General features: G+C 44.9%; 1 protein-coding gene across 2 annotated transcripts in view; it reads right to left on the bottom strand.

The window, feature by feature from the left end:
• B4GALT3 (beta-1,4-galactosyltransferase 3) overlaps window positions 1–21319 on the bottom strand; it is a 342042-nt gene that overhangs the window by 46945 nt on the left and 273778 nt on the right. For both annotated transcript variants that reach the window (XM_069217831.1, XM_069217830.1), the window contains exons 3-4: window positions 14597–14832; window positions 5623–5813 (exon numbers count right to left, since the gene is read on the bottom strand). In XM_069217831.1, coding sequence (XP_069073932.1) covers window positions 5623–5813; window positions 14597–14832 — 427 coding nt within the window. The remainder of the gene's footprint in view (window positions 1–5622; window positions 5814–14596; window positions 14833–21319) is intronic.

The following is a 21319-nucleotide window of genomic DNA, read 5'->3' as shown; positions in this document are numbered from 1 at the left end:
TGCAGCTGATGTGAATGCCTTTTGAGGTGGTGAAACAAAAGTTGAAAGCTGTGGGCTTGTGCTACATGCTCATCTACCCAGCGAAAATGAAAGTGATCCACAATGATCGTTCACATTTCTTCACTGCGACTGAGGCATGGGACTGGCTGAGCATTCAGAGTGATGGTCAGATCCCGGCGCCAATCTCCCCACCCCCACCACCTCCCCCCCCCCCCGGATCGGGAAATTGGACTGGAAATTCGGGAGGCTTGAGAAGGGGGGGAAGCACAAGTGGCAGGGAGGTGGGACCTGTTGGTCTTCCTTGCAAGTGGTGGTCTTCAAGAATGGAACGCTGGATCTGGAACAGCGCTGATTGGAAAGAGAGGCCGCAAGGGTGCTTGTAGAGGTGGTGACAGCCTCCAACTCGAATAAAAGCACCACGAATGTGGTGCAGGACACCTTGCAGAATCCCAGGGTCCCTAAACATCCCACTGCATCAGACTAAACTGGACAACATAGTGTGAGTAAGATGTACGCAGGTGGGTGGATGGGTGGCATGTTCTGTGCAACACGGGAAGGGCCACTTACCGCCCCCCCAGTAGTTGGCTTTCTTTTTGCATTTGTGTTTTTGCCCCTTTTTCGCTACTGTCTGTTTCTTATAGAAGGGGTTCTTACTCTTTGATTACAGTTTATTACTGTGCATGTTGGACACCGGTGCTCCTGTTCAAAACAATAGCTTCTGTCTGAGCATTCTGGATGGGTGTGTGGCAGATGATTGATGAAGGTGTGCGATATCGGCACCAGTTGTTAATTTAGAGTCTCGTTGGTGGGTGACAGACCTCTCTGTAAACGAGTAGTAGTCCAGTTGACATGTAGTCTTACACTCATTTGGATCAGCGGGGGGGTGGGAAAGGAAATGGGGGGGTCACAAGTTGGGCTCACTTGAGGTGCTTTAACTGGTTTTGGTTCACCCGGAAGGAGGTGCACATATGGGCACACCATAGCTGCAAGGAGAATAGATGTGGTCGTTGGTTTCACTCGGCTGCCACCATATGACACAGGATAGGATTCCAGATGCCCTACAATACAGCATAATGTCCTGGAATGTCAATGGGCTGGGCAGTAAGGTGAAGCATGGTCTTGTCACGAGCTACATACTGCAGCCTGACATGGTCCTGCTCCAAGAAACACACCTGAGGGGGACTCAATGGCATTTTCGGGGTAGGACAAGTCTACACTGTGCTAGTGTACGCAGGGTACACCTCCGGCTCAAGCTTGGTGATGAGCCTGGTTAAGAAAAAAAAAAACTTCCTGAATGTGGATAGACCACAGCAGACAATATGTGGGAGTCGAGAGCCAATGGAGCAGTATGTTAGTTACACTGATCAGTGTCTATGTCCCTCCTCGCCTTCAGCAGCCTGCCCTAGACCAGAAAGTCGGCCGCTCATGTTGTGGGTGGGGATTTCAATGACGTCATGCTCCTGGTGTTGGAGCGCTCAAGCGTGGGGGTCACCCCAGTAGGAGTTACACCCTTGGGACGGTTTGCACATTCCCAGGGCCTTTGCATTCTGTGGAGATGACACAATCCCAGAGATACGGATTGAATCCACAGATCCTTCTCCCAGCTAGATTATCTGTTTGTGCCTGTGGGTGAGGCGACCGTGGTCCACTGAGCCGAATACCTTGCTCGAGGTTTGTCCGATCATTCCCCCCTCTGGATCACGATGGAGGGCAGTGTCCGTCTGCAAGGTGTGAGTTGGTGACAATGTGTGGGAGCTGGGACACGGAGGTCACAACCAAAATTCTGATTGATTCGGAGCTCTACTTCCAAAAGAACAAGGGAGGATGACTGAGTCTGCAGTGGCCCTATAGGAGGCATATAAGGCAGTACTTAGAGACAAGGTGCAGAATAAACTGTCTCATAAACAGCAAAGGGAGGTGGCAGAAATAGAAAGTCTGGAATGTCGGATCACAGCCCTTGAACGCTCCATTGGAGCTATCCCCAGGTTTTGCACTCCTTAAAGAATAACGGGACCTGGCCACAGGGAGGTCCGCAGGCAACTGCTGGCTACGCAGCATTGCCTTTATGATGCAGGATACAAAGCGGGCAAGCTGATTTCCTGGCTTAATAAGCAGGGGATAGTGTCTTGCTGGATACATAGCATTATAGACTAGATGAGAAACCTCCACTGGATCACTGTAGCCATTGCTGAGGCTTTTGCTAGCTACCATGCCACACTTTATAAGAAAGGCCCGTTGGTGGACGCCCCCCAAATACAGAGTTCTTGAAGACTGTGAAGTTGCTGGTTGTGCCCTAGGCAGACCACGTGGCACTTGATGAGATCACCCTGAAGGAGGTCAGAGTTGCTATCACAAAGCTAAAAAGGGAAAAGACACCGGGGCACCATAGCCTTCTGAGAGAATTCCTTAAAAGATACTCAGGTTTGCTGGCCCCCTATATACTTGACCTCTTCCGGGAGGCAAGAGACTGTGGCATGTTGCCTCCAGATCTACAATGTGCAAACATTGCCGTGATCCATAAACACAGAAAGCCTGTGACCAACTGCGATTCCTACTGCCCTACCTCCCTGTTAAACATTGAGATAAAAGTGCTGGCTACCATTTTAGTCTTGAGACTCTTGACGGTGACTGTCCCTCTTATCCACAGAGACCAGTATGGTTTCATGCCAGGCAGAGCCACAAGATTCAAACTTCAGCACCTCTATAATTGGATGTCGGAGGCATCCCAAAGAGAGGAGCCCCACATTTTCAAAGCACTGGATGCGGTAAGGCGTTCAACACCATCCACTGGCCCTTCCTCCACCAAACGCTCTGTAAATTTGATTTTGACCCTCACCAATAGATCTATCTACTATACCAGGCCCCCACAGCCGCAGTCCAAGGGAACAGGGTTCTCTCATCAACATTTCTCATTGAGCAAGGCACCCGGCAGGGCTGCCTCTGTCTCCCTTGTTATTTGCCCTTACTATTGAACCATTAGCATCTGTGATTCACTCTCACCCAGAAATTCGGGAGTTCAGAATCTCAGACATGGCAAGGGAGAAGGAAGAAAATCTCTCTATGCAAAATGACATTCTGTTCTAGGTCGCCGAACCTGTGACCACTATTCCTGTGATCTTTCGTACTTTTGAGTGCGATGGGGCTCACTTGGACTATAACATTAACTGAAACAAGTTGGTGCTCTGTCATCCCTACACTGTTCTGGACATCACCAGTCTTCCTCAGATGCTGCAGGTGGCGAGTGAAGGCTTTCAATACCAGGGTGAATATGTAACGCCTCACCGAAGCAATGTTTTACTAGAAATCTAGGGATGGTGATGCAGACTTTTCGGGATGATGTAGAGAGATGACGTACGTTGCCCCTCACCCTGCTGGGGAGGGCATCCATGTTTAAAATGATTACTCTCCTAAAACTACTGTACACCATGCAGAACACCTATAATTCACTTCCTGAGATGACTTTTCCTAAGCTAGAGCGCGATTTGCGCTCCCAGCTATAGGGTGGTGGGCATCCCAGAATAGCCCTCTCCACGCTTCAATGTAACCCCTACAACAGAGGGATTGCCCTCCCAAAATTAGGACATACTACTGGGCAGTGCATCTAGTGGCAGTAAATGATTAGGTGTTTGCCCCGCAGGACTACTCCACCTACTGGTTGGAACGCCCCCAGTTATTATGATATACATCATATGGAATGGGCGGCCTCCCCAGACTGTCATGTGGGAGGCAAGGGGGTCTTATATACACATACGTTGTGCAATTGCCTGGCTATCCAGAGACACTGGTCTTAGGTGGTGCGAGAGCTGCGACAGGTGGTGGATGAAAACCTTCCTCTTGACCCTAAGAATGTCCTGTTGGGAATACCAGGTGATGTTGATGTTCCCAGACCGCGGCTTCTCTTTTGTAATTTGTGACTGAAGGTGGCTAAGTATGATATTGGGGGGCGTCAGAAGCCCGGTCATTGCAGGAATGGAGGAGAGGGATGGTTATACATGGCAGCAGAGAAATTCACTTATAAGGCCAGTGGATGCCCATGCAAATTTCATAGGTTTAGACGGGGAGGTGGATCAAGCACTATGGTTTAAATCTTCCATCGGGAACTGCGACTCCCCGGACAAGAAATAATTGTTGCAATACATGGGGGCATCGCTGTAACTGTTATAGTGTTTTCCTACTGGCTATGGAAATGTCATGTTACCACCTGTTGTACTTAAATGGTTAGGTGTGGGTGTATGCTGTCCTCCTTCATCGTTCATTGTTTCCAGTTGGGTGCATGTTGGTGCCTTTATACACTGTTTGCTGCATTAACCATGAAATGAAAAAAACTAATGATGCCGTTAAAAAAAAAGAGAGAGAGAGATGTACTAGAACTTTAGCAGGGCCCGAAATATTATGAGCTGCTTTTACAAGGTTAATGGCACTAAGAAGTCTTTAGTGCACCTATACCACCCTGTAGACGTTTCGTCTATTCCTCTGGCTGACCCTATCTGTACACTGCCTCCTGCTAGCCTATGACCCCTAGTCTACTAAGTAGTATTTTAGGAGAGATCATGCTTGCGAGATGGAATATTCATCCTATTCAGATTCAAACCATATGACCTAGTTTGCCTTTGAGAAAGCCTGTCAATGACAGTTCTCCCCTGGTGGACAAACCGCCAGATTTTTAAACATGCTCCTGTGGTGACTGGAGCTGGACGTCGGACCAGAAATGCCAGAAGCAGAATACTTGACCACGAAAATAAATATGTTGCAGAGGGCAACTGGATTACTATCTGAACATAATGCTGCAGGCTGCCCCTTCCCTCCAACATGAACCGAAGTGGGAGACGTTATGTAAGAACCTTAACCTGATTTACGAAGACAACTCAGTAGTCATCTGTTATTAAGGAAAGATAATCGGTATTTAGCAAAAGACAACGCCACAAACGATCTGTGGAGCTGCAAATATGACACAGAAGAGCAGAATTCAGTAAACCTTGCTCACTCTGATCAATTCACATTATTAAGAATTATTAACCACCTGGCTTCAGTCATTCCATCGACGAACATTCAAATGTAGAAGTAGAAAGTGAAAGATGGAACAAACAGTGAAATTGACAACGACCAAGAGACATTTGTGCTTTCCATTCACGTCCTCAATCCATCTTGTGCAACAGTTTGTAAATGAAATGCATATGTGTTCATCCCTAACTATTGTCTTTAAATGCACAGATCGTGGTGAGTCACAAAATATTTTAACTTACCAAACGTTACCCTACTAGACGCCATCAAAAAATCTGAATTGTTGGAATGACCAGCTTTAGAAACAAGAATTGTCCCACATCCATAGAAAGCACGAGAACTTGCAATTATGGAGTATCTCCTCTAGGAGAAAAAGTTGTAAGTTTGCAGTTTTTTGTGAAAGGGATGAACGAAATGGAAAATAATTATCAAAAAGGACTGAAAGAGTGAAATCTAAAAATGTCTAAAATTCTGTGAACAGCCGTGATAGGGTTTTAAAAGAGATTGGTCAGTTCACTTTGGAATGAAGGTGGATGTAAAGACAAAGTTATGAAATTGAGAAACCAGGAAAGGTTGTGGATCAGAAGAGCAGGGTAGGGTTTGGCTCCATTTGGACCTCACCTGTAGCCGAACTTGTTCATGGCTATAGAAGCATGCTTGGGGCTCCAGGGGTCACAGATGTAGAGATTGTGGTCATTCTCTGGTATCAGGTCGACATCGTGCAGGAAAAGGCAGTCCCAATCCTCGTCCTTCATTGCTTCCCTCACCCCCACATTTAGGAGTTTTGCACGGTTGAAGGTGGCGTTTCCTGCCTGTAAAGACACCCCATAAAGTGTAGAAAAGTCATACTATTCGGGACAAACTTCAAACACCACACTCGTCTTACATTAAGCTAATAATGTAGAACTGTAAACACAGACTGAAACACTTGGCCATATAAGAGTGATCACTACACAATCAAGGCACCACCAGCTGGCGTAGTTATACACATTTTCACATATAACACCCGTACTGTGACTTCTGTTAAGGATGTTGCTCTGATCAGCCATTTTGTGATACTGAAGCAAAATTGAGTGGCTGCGTCCCATTGAAAAGGTTCAGCTGCTGCAGGAGCGAACATATTAGTTATTATACAGCATTGCACAAAAGTAGTAGTCACCAAAGACCGCTCAAAAAACCTTTGACCTATTTCAAATTGGAAACTCAACTGATCTTTTGCATTGTAATCAAGTTGGTCAAAAAGGATGTATTTAGGCATGTCTATAATCACCTCGTTTAAGAGTTCGTGAGAGGCGATCTTAGCTTATTTTATTACCTATTTCCCATGCAAAATAATAGATTTGTCTAAGGACAGCTTTGAAGTGGTTGCAAATGCGTCAAACCTTCTCAAATGGATAACACAGGTGGTTGTGATCCCTTGTACACCCCGGCAGTGCCTGCACAATTACTGCACAACAACGGCAGAGAATCCTACTCTTGCAAGGGAATTTTAAATGGAAATCATGCTCCTCTACTTAAGTCATTAAGGGCCAGATGTAGCAAGTCGCAGTTTGCGCCATGCAAACGGCCTCATGCGATGCTCATTCCCAAATTGCGAGTCAGTACCGACTCGCAATTTGGGAATGCGACTCGCAAATAGGAAGGGGTTTTCCCTTCCTTTGCGACTCACATCGCAATTCAGAGTTGCTTTGTGACCGCGAATGCGGTCGCAAAGCAACTCGCAGTTACCACCAGTGTCACACTGGTGGTAACTCATTCGCAAAAGGGAAGGGGTCCCCATGGGACCCCTTCACCTTTGTGAATGTTGAAAAAAATATTTTTTCAGAGCAGGCAGTGATCCTATGGACCATTGCCTACTCTGAAAAAACAAAAACAAATAGTTTCGGTATTTTTTTCATTTTGCAACTCGTTTTCCTTTAAGGAAAACGGGCTGCAAAATGAAAAAAAAAACTGCTTTATTTAAAAAGCAGTCACAGACATGGAGGTCTGCTGTCTCCAGCAGGCCACCATCCCTGTGAGTGCAGGGACTCGCTATGGGGTCGCAAAATGCGACCCACCTCATGAATATTGATGAGGTGGGTCTTTGCGACCCCATACCGAGTCGCAGAAGGTGTCTGAGACACCATTCTGCATCCGATTTTGCGACTTGCAAATTGCGAGTCGCTCAGACTCGCAATTTGCAAGTCGCAAAATCGGATTTTGCTACATCTGGCCCTAAGTTATTCGACGATGAGTGGATTCAGCTTTGAGGTTAAGGTCCGTGGCTGCATCTACGTGAAAATGATCAACGTGCCATGCACTAATCTCGAGATAAACAACTCTCAACTCTCTACCTGAACATCGACCTGCAGCTCTCTGCATTGCCTCTACCTGAAGAAGGGTAACCATGAGATCTATCGGAGGAAATTCAAGCCTAGCAAACAAAAAGCCAAGAATATATTTGCACTAGAAGTATCGGAAATCAGGTTATTTTGCCCACAGGTTTAGCCTCGGTAGATCGGATACAACAGAACAAAATTGATCACTGTTCAGATAAAATTTTACATTTGCTTTCACTTAGTATATATAGAGTGTTTGCTTTTGAAAGTCAATCTTACTACCTTCCCTGGCCACTGGTAACTAGAATGCAAACAAAAAAACAAATCGGATGAGCTACTCCCATATGAGTGGGGGGAAACTTGTCAGCTCTGTATGCCCATGCCATGTTACAGCTCTGCCAGAGGATTACAACTAATTGGACTTGACAGTTCAGTAGTGTTTATGAGTATCTGGCAAAATCCTCAAAATCTGTCACTAGATTGAAGAAGCTAGGGAGAGCAAGCTCATGTGGCTGTGTTTGAGAATAAACTCTCGGTATAGGAAAAACACTAAGGCGGTCATTCCAACCGCGGCGTGCGGCGGTCGCGGCGCGCCATGCGGTTACCGCCGAATGACTGCACCGCGGTCAAAAGACCGCGGCAGCCATTCTGGCTTTCCCGCTGGGCCGGCGGGCGACCGCCAAAAGGCCGCCCGCCGGCCCAGCGGGAAAGACCCAGCAAGGATGAAGCCGGCTCCGAATGGAGCCGGCGGAGTTGCTGGGGTGCGACGGGTGCAGTGGCACCCGTCGCGATTTTCAGTGTCTGCTAGGCAGACACTGAAAATCATTATGGGGCCCTGTTAGGGGGCCCCACGACACCCGTTCCCACCATCCTGTTCCTGGCGGTTTTTACCGCCAGGACCAGGATGGCGGGAAGGGGGTCGGAATCCCCATGGCGGTGCTGCGAGCAGCGCCGCCATGGAGGATTCTTTGGGCCAGGGGTAAACCGGCGGGAAACCGCCGGTTGCCCTTTTCTGACCGCGGCGGTAATTGCCCATGAAGCCCTGCCAGCCTGTTGGCGGAGCTTCCGCGGCCCTCTGCCCTGGCGGTTTTCAACCGCCAGGGTCAGAATGACCGCCTAAGTATTCTAGACATTCTAGCTTTGTGTTCTTTATTGTGCTCTTTCCGTTTCATCCTTTCCCTGTTCAGTACTTGCATTAGTTCTTGCCAGTGAATCCGTTTTAACATTTACTTCTCTAGCATTGTTAGTCATGTCTGTGCCCCAATGCCCCTTCCTTTTGCCTGCATGTATTGTCTTAAACTACTTTTTACTACTTTCTCAAGCACCCCATAAACTGTGATAAGCCAAATTATTCAAGACAAACTTCAAGCAGCTCATTAAGTGACGAATGAAGAACTGTAACCACAGATGGCAACATCTGATCAAGTGAAAGTGATGATTACCGTCAAGGAACATTCAATGCTATTAGTCGCCAGGGAGATATTCAAGAGCTGTCATAACACTGAGCTGTGAATGTCACCAGGGGTGAAACGCAGCAGTTCCATGAGGACTAGGTCTCCCCAACAAGGATTACTACATATGGACATATAGAGCTGGGACCGCATTCCCATGGCCCTCTGCATCTGCTGATGAGCTGGATGCTCCCCCTTTCTCCTTCAGGTCCCCCCCCCCCCCGGAAGTGCTTGTTGTACTGCGGAAGCCCTTACAGCGGGGCAGGCTCTACTAGTTGGCTCTACCAGTAATAAGACTTCTCTTCTGTCTCCCCTAGCCTTTATGCAAACACCTGGAGACTGCTGATGGGGGAACGTGCAGACAGCTGCTCGGACCGGGTTCGACCAACGTGACACAGGACCTCCCTTTGACAACTTTGTGTTGGGACCATCTATGGGACTGGAGGGCAAGGACACCCGCAGCAGGGACATGCGCACAGTGCCTGGCAGATGTTGCTGCCCAGTGGCCACACCAACTTCAGCCAAGGGCAAACTAAGGGCCAAAACACAGGGGCCGCACCATGGAACCCAGGTCTCCCAACCGGATCTGGCAGAAACTGAATTGTTTGCTGACACACCACCTCAGATAATGCAGCCAACACTGAACAAAATCCTGGAGGCTCTAGAAGACTCAAAGACTACTCTCCAAAAGGAGATAGGCACAGCCTCGGTGGAGCTGTATCTGCTGCATGCTGGTCACCACAAGGTAGGACCTAGAGTCAAAGACAGTGAAACCTCATTAACAGAAACTGCAGCCATCACACCAGGCCCTGAAAATACAGCTTACACATCTCGCTGAGTGGGTGCACTGTCTGGAGCACAGCGCCGTAGGTCGTAAACGGTGCAGCAATGTGCTCATAGTGAGCCTCCCTAAGGGCTCAGAGAGGTCGGACATGGTGGCCTATCTAGAAACCTGGATGCAAATAGAGGTCGACCTGAATCAGCTCACACAGTTCTTTTCCCTTAAGAGAGCACATAGAATCCCAGCTCAACCACCCACCCCCGGTCACCCACCTAGGCCAAGGGTTGCCAAACTCCTGCATTATAAGGGCAGGGACTCCCTACTACAATGAGGAAGGAGGCTGGCTCGTTTTGTGTGGGGAATAGCCAGGTGTCCATGTTCCCAGACTTTCCAGCAGCCATGCATGCCAAATGAGCCCCCTTCCTAGAGGTGAAAAGGGCACTACTAGAGGAGAGGAACCGTTATTCGCTCATCTTCACAGCCAAGCGAAAGATCATGCTGGATGGATCCACCTGTTTTTGACAAGACCCAAACGAGGTGTGGGACTGGCTGGAGACCTACCAGGCTGGGACAGACTGACCTCAGAACGATGCAGTAGAAGTGCAGCCCTGGCACCAGAGGAGGCGCAGGTTGCGAGGGGCTTCCCAGCGTGGAGGTCTGACGAGACCCATGCCAACACAATCGGCCATGGACCAAGTGGCAGCCCAGCAGGCGGCAGCAGCACTCACCAGAGCGAAGGCCTCCAATAGAGAAAGCAGTGGGACTTTGGGGCACCACTATGATGCCTCAGGCTCAGAATCGTTGCACCTAGGAGAAGACAAATTGCCCACTGTGACCCCACAGACAGCAGAGGAGCTCACCTAGGAGACTTCCTCCATCAGAGGAGTAAATTACTCTGCTTGGACATTGAATATTGAGTTAGTCTAGACGCAGCTTACAGAGGCTGCGCTGCTGTCCGGTGATTGCTTCCTCCATATCGCCATTCAAGAGATATTGGGATGGTGATGCTGTGCATTTCTTACTCTTTTGAACACTACAGTTTGGGTGGTCGGCCATTACTGGGCTACCCTGGGGTTGGGATCTTTTATTTCTTTTATTATTTAGTGCTGTCTCTGAGGTGAATGTGACACATGGAAGTGGGTGACATGTTTCTCTATGGGATGCAACACCCACCATGACCTCAAGATATGCAACGTACAAATTGATGACATGGAATGTCCGGGGGCTTGGGTCAGTGAACAAGCATCATAAATTCCTTATGTACTTTAAGCGGAGGTGGGCACACATTTCTCTACTTCAAGAGACTCAACTCACAAACTCAGAGCACCTTCGGTGGTATTGGCGGAGTCAGCCATGCCACAACCTACTCGGCCTATGTGAGGGGGCACTTGTCTGAGTGAAGGCAGGGGTCCCGTTTGAGGTCTTGATGCCAGACATTGATAAGGACTGATAGTATGTGTTAGTAGAAGGGTAACTCTGTGGCAGACAGATAGTAATGGGTAGCATATACACCCCTAACCAGCACCAGTCTCCCTTTCTTGCTTTACGTTTGGCACAACTGAGCCACTTGGGAGTGGCGGGGTGCTCTTTCTTGGAGGTGATTTAAATTGTGTTTTTGACACCACCCTGGACCGCTCTGACCCTCCGCTACCCAGAGCAAAGACACACAGGGCAGCTGCCACTTTGTGTGGGTTAGCTCACCACGTCGCGGAGATGGACTACTGCTTTTATTCTGGTCTCTACCAGGTATATACCAAGATTGACCATGTTGTGTGCTCTAGGGCACTGTGTTCATCACCCACTCAGAATATCTTGGTCGCACCTTGTTGGACCACAGCCTACTCCTTCTGAATCTCCAGCCAAACAAGGAGTGCTCTGTGATACTTACTTGGAGGCTGCATCCACCGGTTCTAGAGGATGCCACCTTCCGGGCCTCCTTGGAGAAGCAGGTAATCCAATACTTGCCACGAATCCCAGGATGGCGGTGTTTCGACAGATAGAATGAGCAGCCTTCGAAGTGGTAGTTAGGGAACAGTGCCTGGACCAATCAGTGGGCATATGCAGGGACCTCGAAAGGGAACTCACAAGTTTGAAAGATGCTCTTCCTGAGTAGGATAAGGCACAGTGCCCTGACCCCAATGCTCTACAGTGGCTGTTAGAGACCTGGGAACAGTGTAATTTTGCTTTGGAATGGCTCGGGTGACACAATTATAAGGACTATGTTAATCGGTCACATGCGGAAGAGGGGAAACCAGGGAGGTTACTGGCCTGGCTGGCACGGACTGAAGGCAGACGGCCTCACCACTTGTCAAATGACCCCTGCTGGGGTAACCCTTTTATTTATGCGGGACATCAATGGGACATTTCAGGACTATTATGTTCCCTCTACTTAACTCTTGTGGCCAGCCTACCAATGACTTGTGAGCAATTTTCAGACCTCCTAGCCGTTCGTAGACTCCCTGCAGAAGTGGGGGCGCACTGGGTGCTATGGTCGCTGCACAGGAAATCAGAAGTGCTATTAAGGCCACCTTGCCAGGTAAATCCTCAGGCCCCGACATTCTTCCATCAGAGGTCTATGTGGAACTTGCATAACTGCTGGCGCCAAAATTGGAGAAGATGTATGTGGAAGGGCTGAGGCCGGGATGATTCTGGCTACGCCGAAGGAGGCCTTGGGGGGTGCCCTTGCCAAAGTCAGGGGCCCTGGATGTAACAGCTACCTACTTTCGACTTCTTCCTATGCTAAATACTGATTTTACTTAGGAAAGTGGCCATTGCCTGGTTGCTGCCCCATTTGCAGGACCTACTTGACACGGACCAAAATGAGTTCATACCAACCTGCAATACATCCCTTGATTTACGTCGGCTCTAAACTGCCCTTTATGATTGTGATCTGGCTGACAACCCACTAGTCATGATAATGTCGCTGGACCCTGAGAAGGCCTTCGACATGGTGCAGTGGGACTTATTGGAGGTCACCATACTGCGAATGGGTGTGGGTGCTAAATGGATAAGATGGGTATGCCTGCTAATTACCCACCTGATGGTGCGGGTCTGAACAAAGTGAACGATCTCTGATCCCTATGAAGTATTTCAGAGAGCAAGACAGTGCTGCCCACTGTCACCTCTGCTGTTTGCCATTGCCATCGAGCCACCAGCGTCGTGGTTCTGAGCAGAGGGGGTGAGGGGGGCATAAGCTCTTGCACCTGTAACTAACCTCAGAGAGTCAGTTTGAGGAACAATTCTCATTTCAACTTTTCATTATTCTACAGAATCTTATTCCCCTGAAGAAGGGCTCTCAGACCGAAATGCATCAGGATATTTAAAATATGAAAAAGTACAAAATTTACATGTATGCATATGGATACTGATAGAATGCGATCAATCACATTGTCAACGGAAAGAATGAAAAGATTTCAATTTGACTATTGAACTGTGAAGAACAATTTTGGAAAACAATTTTTCTTTAAACTGATGAATGTGATTATATCCCATTGTGAGGACCAAAGTGGTGGAACTATGGGACGTTTTTGCAGACACAGGAAGCACAACGTTATATTGAGTCATACCCCAGAATCACAGGGGTATACCCTAGTGCACACAATTAAACGGAGCAACAGCATTATACATATCGATGAACCAGGAGAGCTTCAGCCAACCAACTGAATTGAAACATTGCGATGGAAGACACAGTGGACAGGGAGTGTCTGCCTGACTTGAGATGAGAGGTCTGGGGTACTGCCAGGGACTAATCTCTGCCAAGAAGCCGCTATGTACGGCCCGGGCTCCGATGCTCCATATAAAGGTGGCAAGATTGTTTATTCACGTTATTAAATCCCTATTTTTAATGATCTTTCCCTGGGAGAACAAGCCTATGTTTTAGGGCATTTTATCAGACAGCTCAAAACAAGGACAACATAGCCTTTCATTACGTCTGGACTCCAAGCTCACAAATAAGTCTGTAATCTTCCTCTGTTACCTTCAATATAGCAAATGTCATTTTATATAGGAGCATCTGAGCAAGAGAGCTAGTGTAGGGACATCTTAAAGCGTAGCCGCAGGCGCTATGAAATGTTAAACGCTGTTTTGCAGTGGAGCAGGTCGGAAATAAACACAATATAAAACATCTTTAGTAGAATACCACTCCTTCTATGACAACTAATTGTAAAACTACATGCTCCTGGAAGTCTTCAACAAGTCTAAGGATTGACAACTTTAGACTATTTTTACAATTCCTTTTATAGGCTTCCTCCTGTTTCATCAAAAAGAGGCAAAAAAACAGACAAAGGTCATAATCGGCTAAAACATTCTCTATGCTGCCATGAGATCTCACGGTGATATTTATATTTTACATTTAATTGTAGGACAATTACAAAAAAAGGTTTGGAAATATAGGGCCTGATTACAACTTTGGAGTAGGGTGTTAATCAGTCCCAAATGTGACAGCTATCCTGCCCACTGTATTACGAGTTCCATAGGATATAATGGACTCGTAATACGGTGAGTGGTATATCCGTCACATTTGGGACGGATTAACACCCTCCTCCAAAGTTGTAATCAGGCCCATATTGTGCTGTACATTTCTGAGGTTCTTGTAGCTCATGATATGGTAGTTGTAAGCTGACTTTTGTGTTCCTCAAGAACATCCCATACCTGGGGCTTCACCAACTACTTACAGTCACTTTCCCTCACAGTTCAAAGCCATACATCTCTATATTTGCCATGGCATTCCCAATAGCACTTAGCGATCAATGACATTCAAAGCTGGACATACATATAACGGATACTCTGCTTTGACTGTTTCCAAAATTAATTCTCAACCATATGAGTACTCCTTCTGAAGAGCACAGATGTTTGTATCTTGAATGATCCTAATCTTACCAATATTTTAGTCATTTATTTGTGGTATCAACGTGCCCCATCTATCACTTCCCACCAAGTTATACATGCAATACTCAAACCAACGAATAGAGATGCTAATTCCAGGCCTTGAACAAACCTATTAACTGACTGGATACGTGAGGTTGGGTATTTATCTGATTACTGACCTGATGAATAACGTAGATTCCGTACTGGAGCTGCTGACGCTGGAGGAAGGGGTGCAGATAGTACAGAAGGTACCTGAGATGAGCTTCCCTGTTCCTGTGAGGAATTAGCACAGCGGTTCGGTAGCGAGGCTCACAGTTTGGTGGGTGGTACATCCCACCTGCAGTCACCAATGGGTTCTTCATCTGGATCTGCTTCACAGATGGGACACTGGTGAATGTCACTGTTATTGGTCCAACTAGGAGGAAGGAAAATAATTAAAACATTAGACTATAGTGTTGATTGCATATATACCATAGTATTCTCTATGCCCCGTTGTTCATTAATGTACCATGATTCATTATATATACCACATCCTTAACTAACCTCAGCACTTTACAACCCATCTCGAGACTTTGTGGCAGACCTATTTGTTAAACAAGTCATGATAGGACGTTGAGAGAATGGGAGTGGCCTGATAAACTCAACAGTAGTTCAGAGATGTTTTAAGGCATGGGCAAAAGTAGGCAACTGCCTAGGACACCAAACCTTCCAAGGGGCCTTCGATAAAATAAACGTGACTCTCGTTATTCCTGCCATAATAAAGTTTTTCATAAAAGAGAGCTTCTTTTTGTAAGCTGACGGCCAAGCATGTATAACAGAAATGTGGGGTCACATTTACTAAGAGTTTTTGCATGTCAAAGTGATGGAAAGAAGCACAAACTCTTGCATGGGTTCTTGCATTACAATGCAAAATGTATTTGAGCTGGAAAGGTGCACTTTTGCTAGTGTAAATAGCCCTTTGTGCTACTGTGTGCCACTTTGGAAGCCTACTTTCCTATAACTTGGGTGATTATCGCTAGCAACATCTTTTTTTTATACAGTGCACAATCTAATAAGACAGCCAGACCTAGCTTTGCATTACAAAAACATAGCACTTCCTAGTAGCAGGTGCTAACATGGAGAAAGGTTTTCACTTCTGCTCACATCCCACACACTGCATGTGCGACGCACTGTACAGCACATATACAATGTATGAATGTTTAAGAATTTGTATAAGCATATGATTTTGAGCAGGAAGGGTTAGCTTCCAGATTAAATCCTACTATAGACCGCACACACACCTCTGTATGCACCGGTTATGCATAGCGCATGGCAGCCTGTTTATGCATCAGTGCAGGGCCAGTAATCAGCAGCAGGTCCGTTCTAATGAATATTGTTCATGTACTGTGCGCTGCTTTCTCACTATTGCGCAACTTTGGTTTCTGGGCTGCACTGCGCTAAAAAATAAATCTGCCCCTTAGTGTGCTGGTCAAGCAGTTGGTGGCAATTACATAAAAAAAATTTTTTTTGACATTTCTCTGTATTATTTCACTGCACCTCTAATACCTTTAACCCTCTCTACTTCTCTGTGTATCTTCATCCTCACTCTCCATCTCAGTTCTCGCTATCTCACCTTTGTCTACTTCATTTCTCTCTTAATATATTCTCATACCATATATATTTGTCTGCCTCTCTTTACCTACATCTACATTCTACCTCTACTTAATTTTACTTCTGGTTACCTCACCTCTCCCAATTACTTGATTTCTCTCCCTACCTCGCATATCTTTCTACATCATCTCTATCTCTACTCCATTCTCCTGCTATGCCACCTCTCTTGATATACTGTTTCTGTCTCTGTCAATTTCTTATATCCTTCCCCATACCATTTCTCTTATTCAGCACAAACTTGAACATTCTAGCCAGGAAGTGTACACTTATAGACAGTGCTTAATTTGTAAATAAAAAGGTGCCGGTGCCAAAGTTAAACACGCGGCTCCTGCAATTAAATGTGTGAACACAGAATACTGAGGCAGAGTAATCCTGAAGCCATCCTGGGCCTCTTCAATCCATATAAAGCCACTCCTTGCTCCTTCTGCTCACTCTTGCAGCTTTCTACTTTCTCCCTTTGTGACGCTTTTTCGTTTCCCCCTTCATCCGTCTTTCCCATATGTGTCTTTTGCTCTCACCAAATGCTTGAGGCCGAAGAATAAGCCCCAGACCTCAAAAATAAGTGCCGGTGCTCAGCTCCGGAAAAATAAGCACAAATTAAGCACTGCTTATAGAGAAGAGAAGAGGAACAAGAGAGTGGAAGAAAAATGTTGACAAAGTTATTAGATTTTAACGAAATGAATGGTGATAATCTTCGGACTAGCGCTTTTAGTTTCACTGTTGTATCAAGAACACCAAGAGTGGATGAGGATATATTTGAGAATACAAGTACTCGGCAACTAAAGCCACAATTTAAAGCAATTTGCTCAAACATCCTTAATATTATACACAAGTCTAATAAACATCTAACAAGTCACCATTACCATATTTTCCTACAATGGGACTGACAAGCTGACTAGACACCGAATTCCACATAAAATGTTGTTGCAAGTAAATAAATATAGATCCAAACTAAAAAAGAAATGGCTTTATCCATGCTTGTTCTCACTTTATTTTGGTACTCTTAGGCTGGTGGCTTCCAGGCAGTTTGTCTTTTTGCAGCCACCCCACTTTCTGAAAGTTTAATATATAGTTTAATATTGTTTGGCACCACAAAGATTTGAATGAGTTTCAAACGGAGTAATAAATTCAAAGAGGCTTGAAACAGGAGTATCCAAAATATTTCTTGCTCAGGTCCCCACTAACCCTGAAGATGTGACTATTATTTTGTGGAATGAGCCCTAATTCAACCTATGGACTCGTTAAACAAAAGATCCGTAATTCAATTATTTTGGTTTCAAAATATTTATTGGTTTTGAAGGTATAAAGAGGAAATAACATACAAGTTGCATACAAAGCTTACAATATTTGAATTGTTGGGCGATAAATTATAAACTCATGATGTGATATTAGAGATACTGTTTGGGGTAAATCATTCAGTTACAACCTCATTATTAAAGGATGTATTGAGAAAAAGAGGAAGGGGAGGGGGTTAGGGGAGAAATAAAGCCCACTGGATGTAGAGAAAAGCGAGAGGGGGGTAGGAGAAATGTGAGTATGGTAGACTGAGCGGTGTGTACGTTGAGGGTAGTGATAGCGCAAGTCTGCATGATGTATTAATAGCTTGCTGTAGTACACAGGTGATTTATATACCTCAGTGTTCATTGAGGGTATCCTTGGAGATCTGCTAAGGAGATGTTTTAGGGTGGCTTCACTTTTCAGATATATTGATCTAATTTATTCCAAAGTTTGTGTGGGTTCTTGGATTTGAAGTTGTTATTAAGTAATAAGTTATCCGCACTTCTTGTGAACCATACCCATGCCCACCAGGTATGGTGGGTTAGATTTTGGAATGATTTCCACTCACATAATATTTATTTAGTTAGTTAGTAGGAGGTCTAAGAGACTCATGGCCTGAGCGTTTAGCGTAAATTTCGGGGATGTGAGACCAAGGGCACAGTGTCACTGAATGGAAGTTAAGAGGAATCCCAGTGTCGAAAATTTCACTTATTAAGTTTTGGATTTCCTTCCAAAATAGTTTTAACATCTTACAGATGAAAAGCATGTGGTTGAAGGTGCCTGGTGATTCTTGACAGTTCCAGCATTGGTCTGACCCTAGGAGACCTATTTTAAAGAGTTCTTCTGGTGTTCAGTGAGCTTTGTGTAAAGTCCAGTATTTGCATTGTGAGAGGATGGGGGATATTTTATTCTTGTGGGACAGAGTCCAGATTTTCTTCCATTCAGGAAGGCGTATTTTTGTCTCTTGTAGGAGGATTATGTCACCCCTGAGTTTGGCACAGTAGTCCAGAATTTTCCTGCTCTTAACAGGGTGATTGATACTTTTTTAAACTGAGGACTTTTAGTGAGCTATTGGCCTTAGTTCAGAGGGGTGAATTTGATCTGGTTGTGAGCAAAAATTGTGAATTATTTAATATGGTTTGTGTGGGTTCTTGGATTTGAAGTTGTTATTAAGTAATGAGTTATCCGCACTTCTTGTGAACCATACCCATGCCCACCAGGTGTGGTGGGTTAGATTTTGGAATGATTTCCACTCACATAAAATTTAGTTAGTTAGTAGGAGGTCTAAGAGACTCATGGCCTGAGCGTTTAGCGTAAATTTCGGGGATGTGAGACCAAGGGCACAGTGTCACTTAATGGAAGTTAAGAGGAATCCCAGTGTCAAAAATGTCACTTATTAAGTTTTGGATTTCCTTCCAAAATAGTTTTAACATCTTACAGATGAAAAGCATGTGGTTGAAGGTGCCTGGTGATTCTTGACAGTTCCAGCATTGGTCTGACTCTAGGAGACCTATTTTAAAGAGTTCTTCTGGTGTTCAGTGAGCTTTGTGTAAAGTCCAGTATTTGCATTGTGAGAGGATGGGGGATATTTTATTCTTGCGGGACAGAGTCCAGATTTTCTTCCATTCAGGAAGGCGTATTTTTGTCTCTTGTAGAAGGATTATGTCACCCCTGAGTTTGGCACAGTAGTCCAGAATTTTCCTGCTCTTAACAGGGTGGTTGATACTTTTTTTAACTGAGGACTTTTAGTGAGCTATTGGCCTTAGTTCAGAGGGGTGAATTTGATCTGGTTGTGAGCAAAAATTGTGAATTATTTAATATGGTTTTAGGAGCATGAGCAATACTATATGCAAGTGTAGCGGATTTTATGGTATTGTATATGGAGATAAATGTATCTAGTATTTCAATTTTTGGTTGAATAAATGAGGATAGTGAGTGCTAAATCTCGTAAAGGTTTTGTAGGTTAGTTTGTGGTTCTGTGTGGATGTAGAGTAACTATAAAATGTGAGGTATAGTTGCCTCTGCTTTGTGAGGGGGTGTGGACTTTTCCACGTGGAAGTCACACAGGCAGGATCTGAAGAGAATAAGTTAAGAAAGCGGGTAGCGTGAGGGGCGCAAAAACGAAATGTAAGAATAGGAATATTCCAAAAAGCAAAACCCATATTCCACGCAACCCATACTTCAAGGAATAGATGGGGCAGTGGAGGCCAAAGGAGGCCACAGCCCCTGTGACAGAGAAGGAGGACCATGGTAATACTAAGAGGACGGAGCAGGCATTATGGCTTAAAGTCTTCGGAGTGTAGTTTGAGAATGGTCAGGTTTCAATTATAGTGAAGCAGGTGAGAAATAATTGAGATAAGCGCCAATAAACTTCACTGGGAGATTAGAACAGATTAAACAGCAGTCCAATATAAATTGTAGCATTACACAAATGGAAAAAGGCATAGTGTTGCATGACGCATAACATATAGCAATACGTTACATAGCACTGAATAACACAGTAAGCATAATGAGTCTCAACGTCATGCATAAACATGAATTGAACTGTATAAAACATTAGAGAAACAGAAGTTTACTTAGAGGTGCTGGTAGTGAGCTTCACATCAAAGTTGCAAGTTTGTTAGGCCTATTATAGAAAAGTGTGGGTATCATTGTGTCAGTGCTAATGGTCAGCCTAACATCTCACAACCAGTTTAGTCCCTCACGGCAAGCATAAAGAGTAAGTTGTTGCCTCATTGGTGTTATTTCAGCATGGTGTCATTTAAAACAATATATAAGTATTTAAAAAAACAACTTTTAAACAAATCACATTCATAAAATATACTGCATCTGTAGTATTGGAGTTATTACCTTGTAATATCAGTGAGTAATATTTGAAACCTGAAGAACTTGACAGTGTTAATAACATTAGATGATTTGGTTACAGAGTGTAGTCTGGTAGTGTATTGTCAGATGTGGAGGAGTAGGTAAAGTGATGGTTGTAAGGTGGTGTGTTAAGTTATGTCGACCTGTTATGTGATTTCTGTCGTGTAGTATAGTTGTTATATGGTTGCACCCAGATGCATGCGGACAAGTCCTAATAGTAATAGAACATGATTTTAGAGCAAATTAGTTGGTGAATATGATAATGTTAGTATTATTGCTGTAATGAGTGATCTATGATGATGGGTCTGCTGGTTTAAAATTTTGCAGTTGGTTAGTTGAGAACTTTAGCTGATAAGACTTAGCTGGTTAACAGGGTAATATGTCTTGACCATATTGAACAGCAGGCTTAATGTACATTACAAGATCCTTATATTACCATGTCTGATTGTTTTATAGTGTCCAAAAAGAATTCCAGGTCAGCTGGTTCGTCTGAGTAGGAGGTTTCCCCATCACTCGTAAATTTCACTTTTGCTGGGCCAATGAAGGAGATATTCATTGGTTTCATCTTGTTTGAATCTCTTTCTGCAACTAACAGTTTCTTTGCGTAGTTCTGAGATATTCTGATTTTATGGTCTTTCCATACGATAAATTTCATAGCTCTTATTTGGGTTAGAATCCTTTCTGTGTGTTTATAGTGGAGTGGTCTGAAGATCATTGGTCGAGGCTTCTTGAGGTGGCATAGGGCTCTGGTAGGGGCCCTATGGGCCTCTCGATCTCAAAATCTCTTTTGAAGTCTATCTTCAATGTTTGAGGTAACCAAGATTCTAAGAAAGTGACACATGAGTCATTTGTTTTCAAAGTTGTCGGGTAGACCAAAATTCACAAACTTTTCTCTACAGCAACTGTCTTCCAGGCCTGTGATCTCTTTCTCGAGAAGCATGATTCTTTTTTTACTGGTGTTGGCTTTTTTCTGGTGGGCTGATGACTGGTCTTCAACTTTGCTCACTCTGGAGGATATATTTTGGAGCTCCTGCCTTAGGCCTTGTAGTTCAATTTGTAGAACATCAGTGTTTGCTTTTGTTGATCAGGTCAAATCGTGAAGGGTATTC

This window comes from Pleurodeles waltl, chromosome 12 (genome assembly GCF_031143425.1).
Source record: "Pleurodeles waltl isolate 20211129_DDA chromosome 12, aPleWal1.hap1.20221129, whole genome shotgun sequence".
In the NCBI taxonomy this organism is placed as follows: domain Eukaryota; kingdom Metazoa; phylum Chordata; class Amphibia; order Caudata; family Salamandridae; genus Pleurodeles; species Pleurodeles waltl.
The sequence above is the reverse complement of the archived record's forward strand: the minus strand, read 5'-3'. Positions and strand labels throughout refer to the sequence as shown.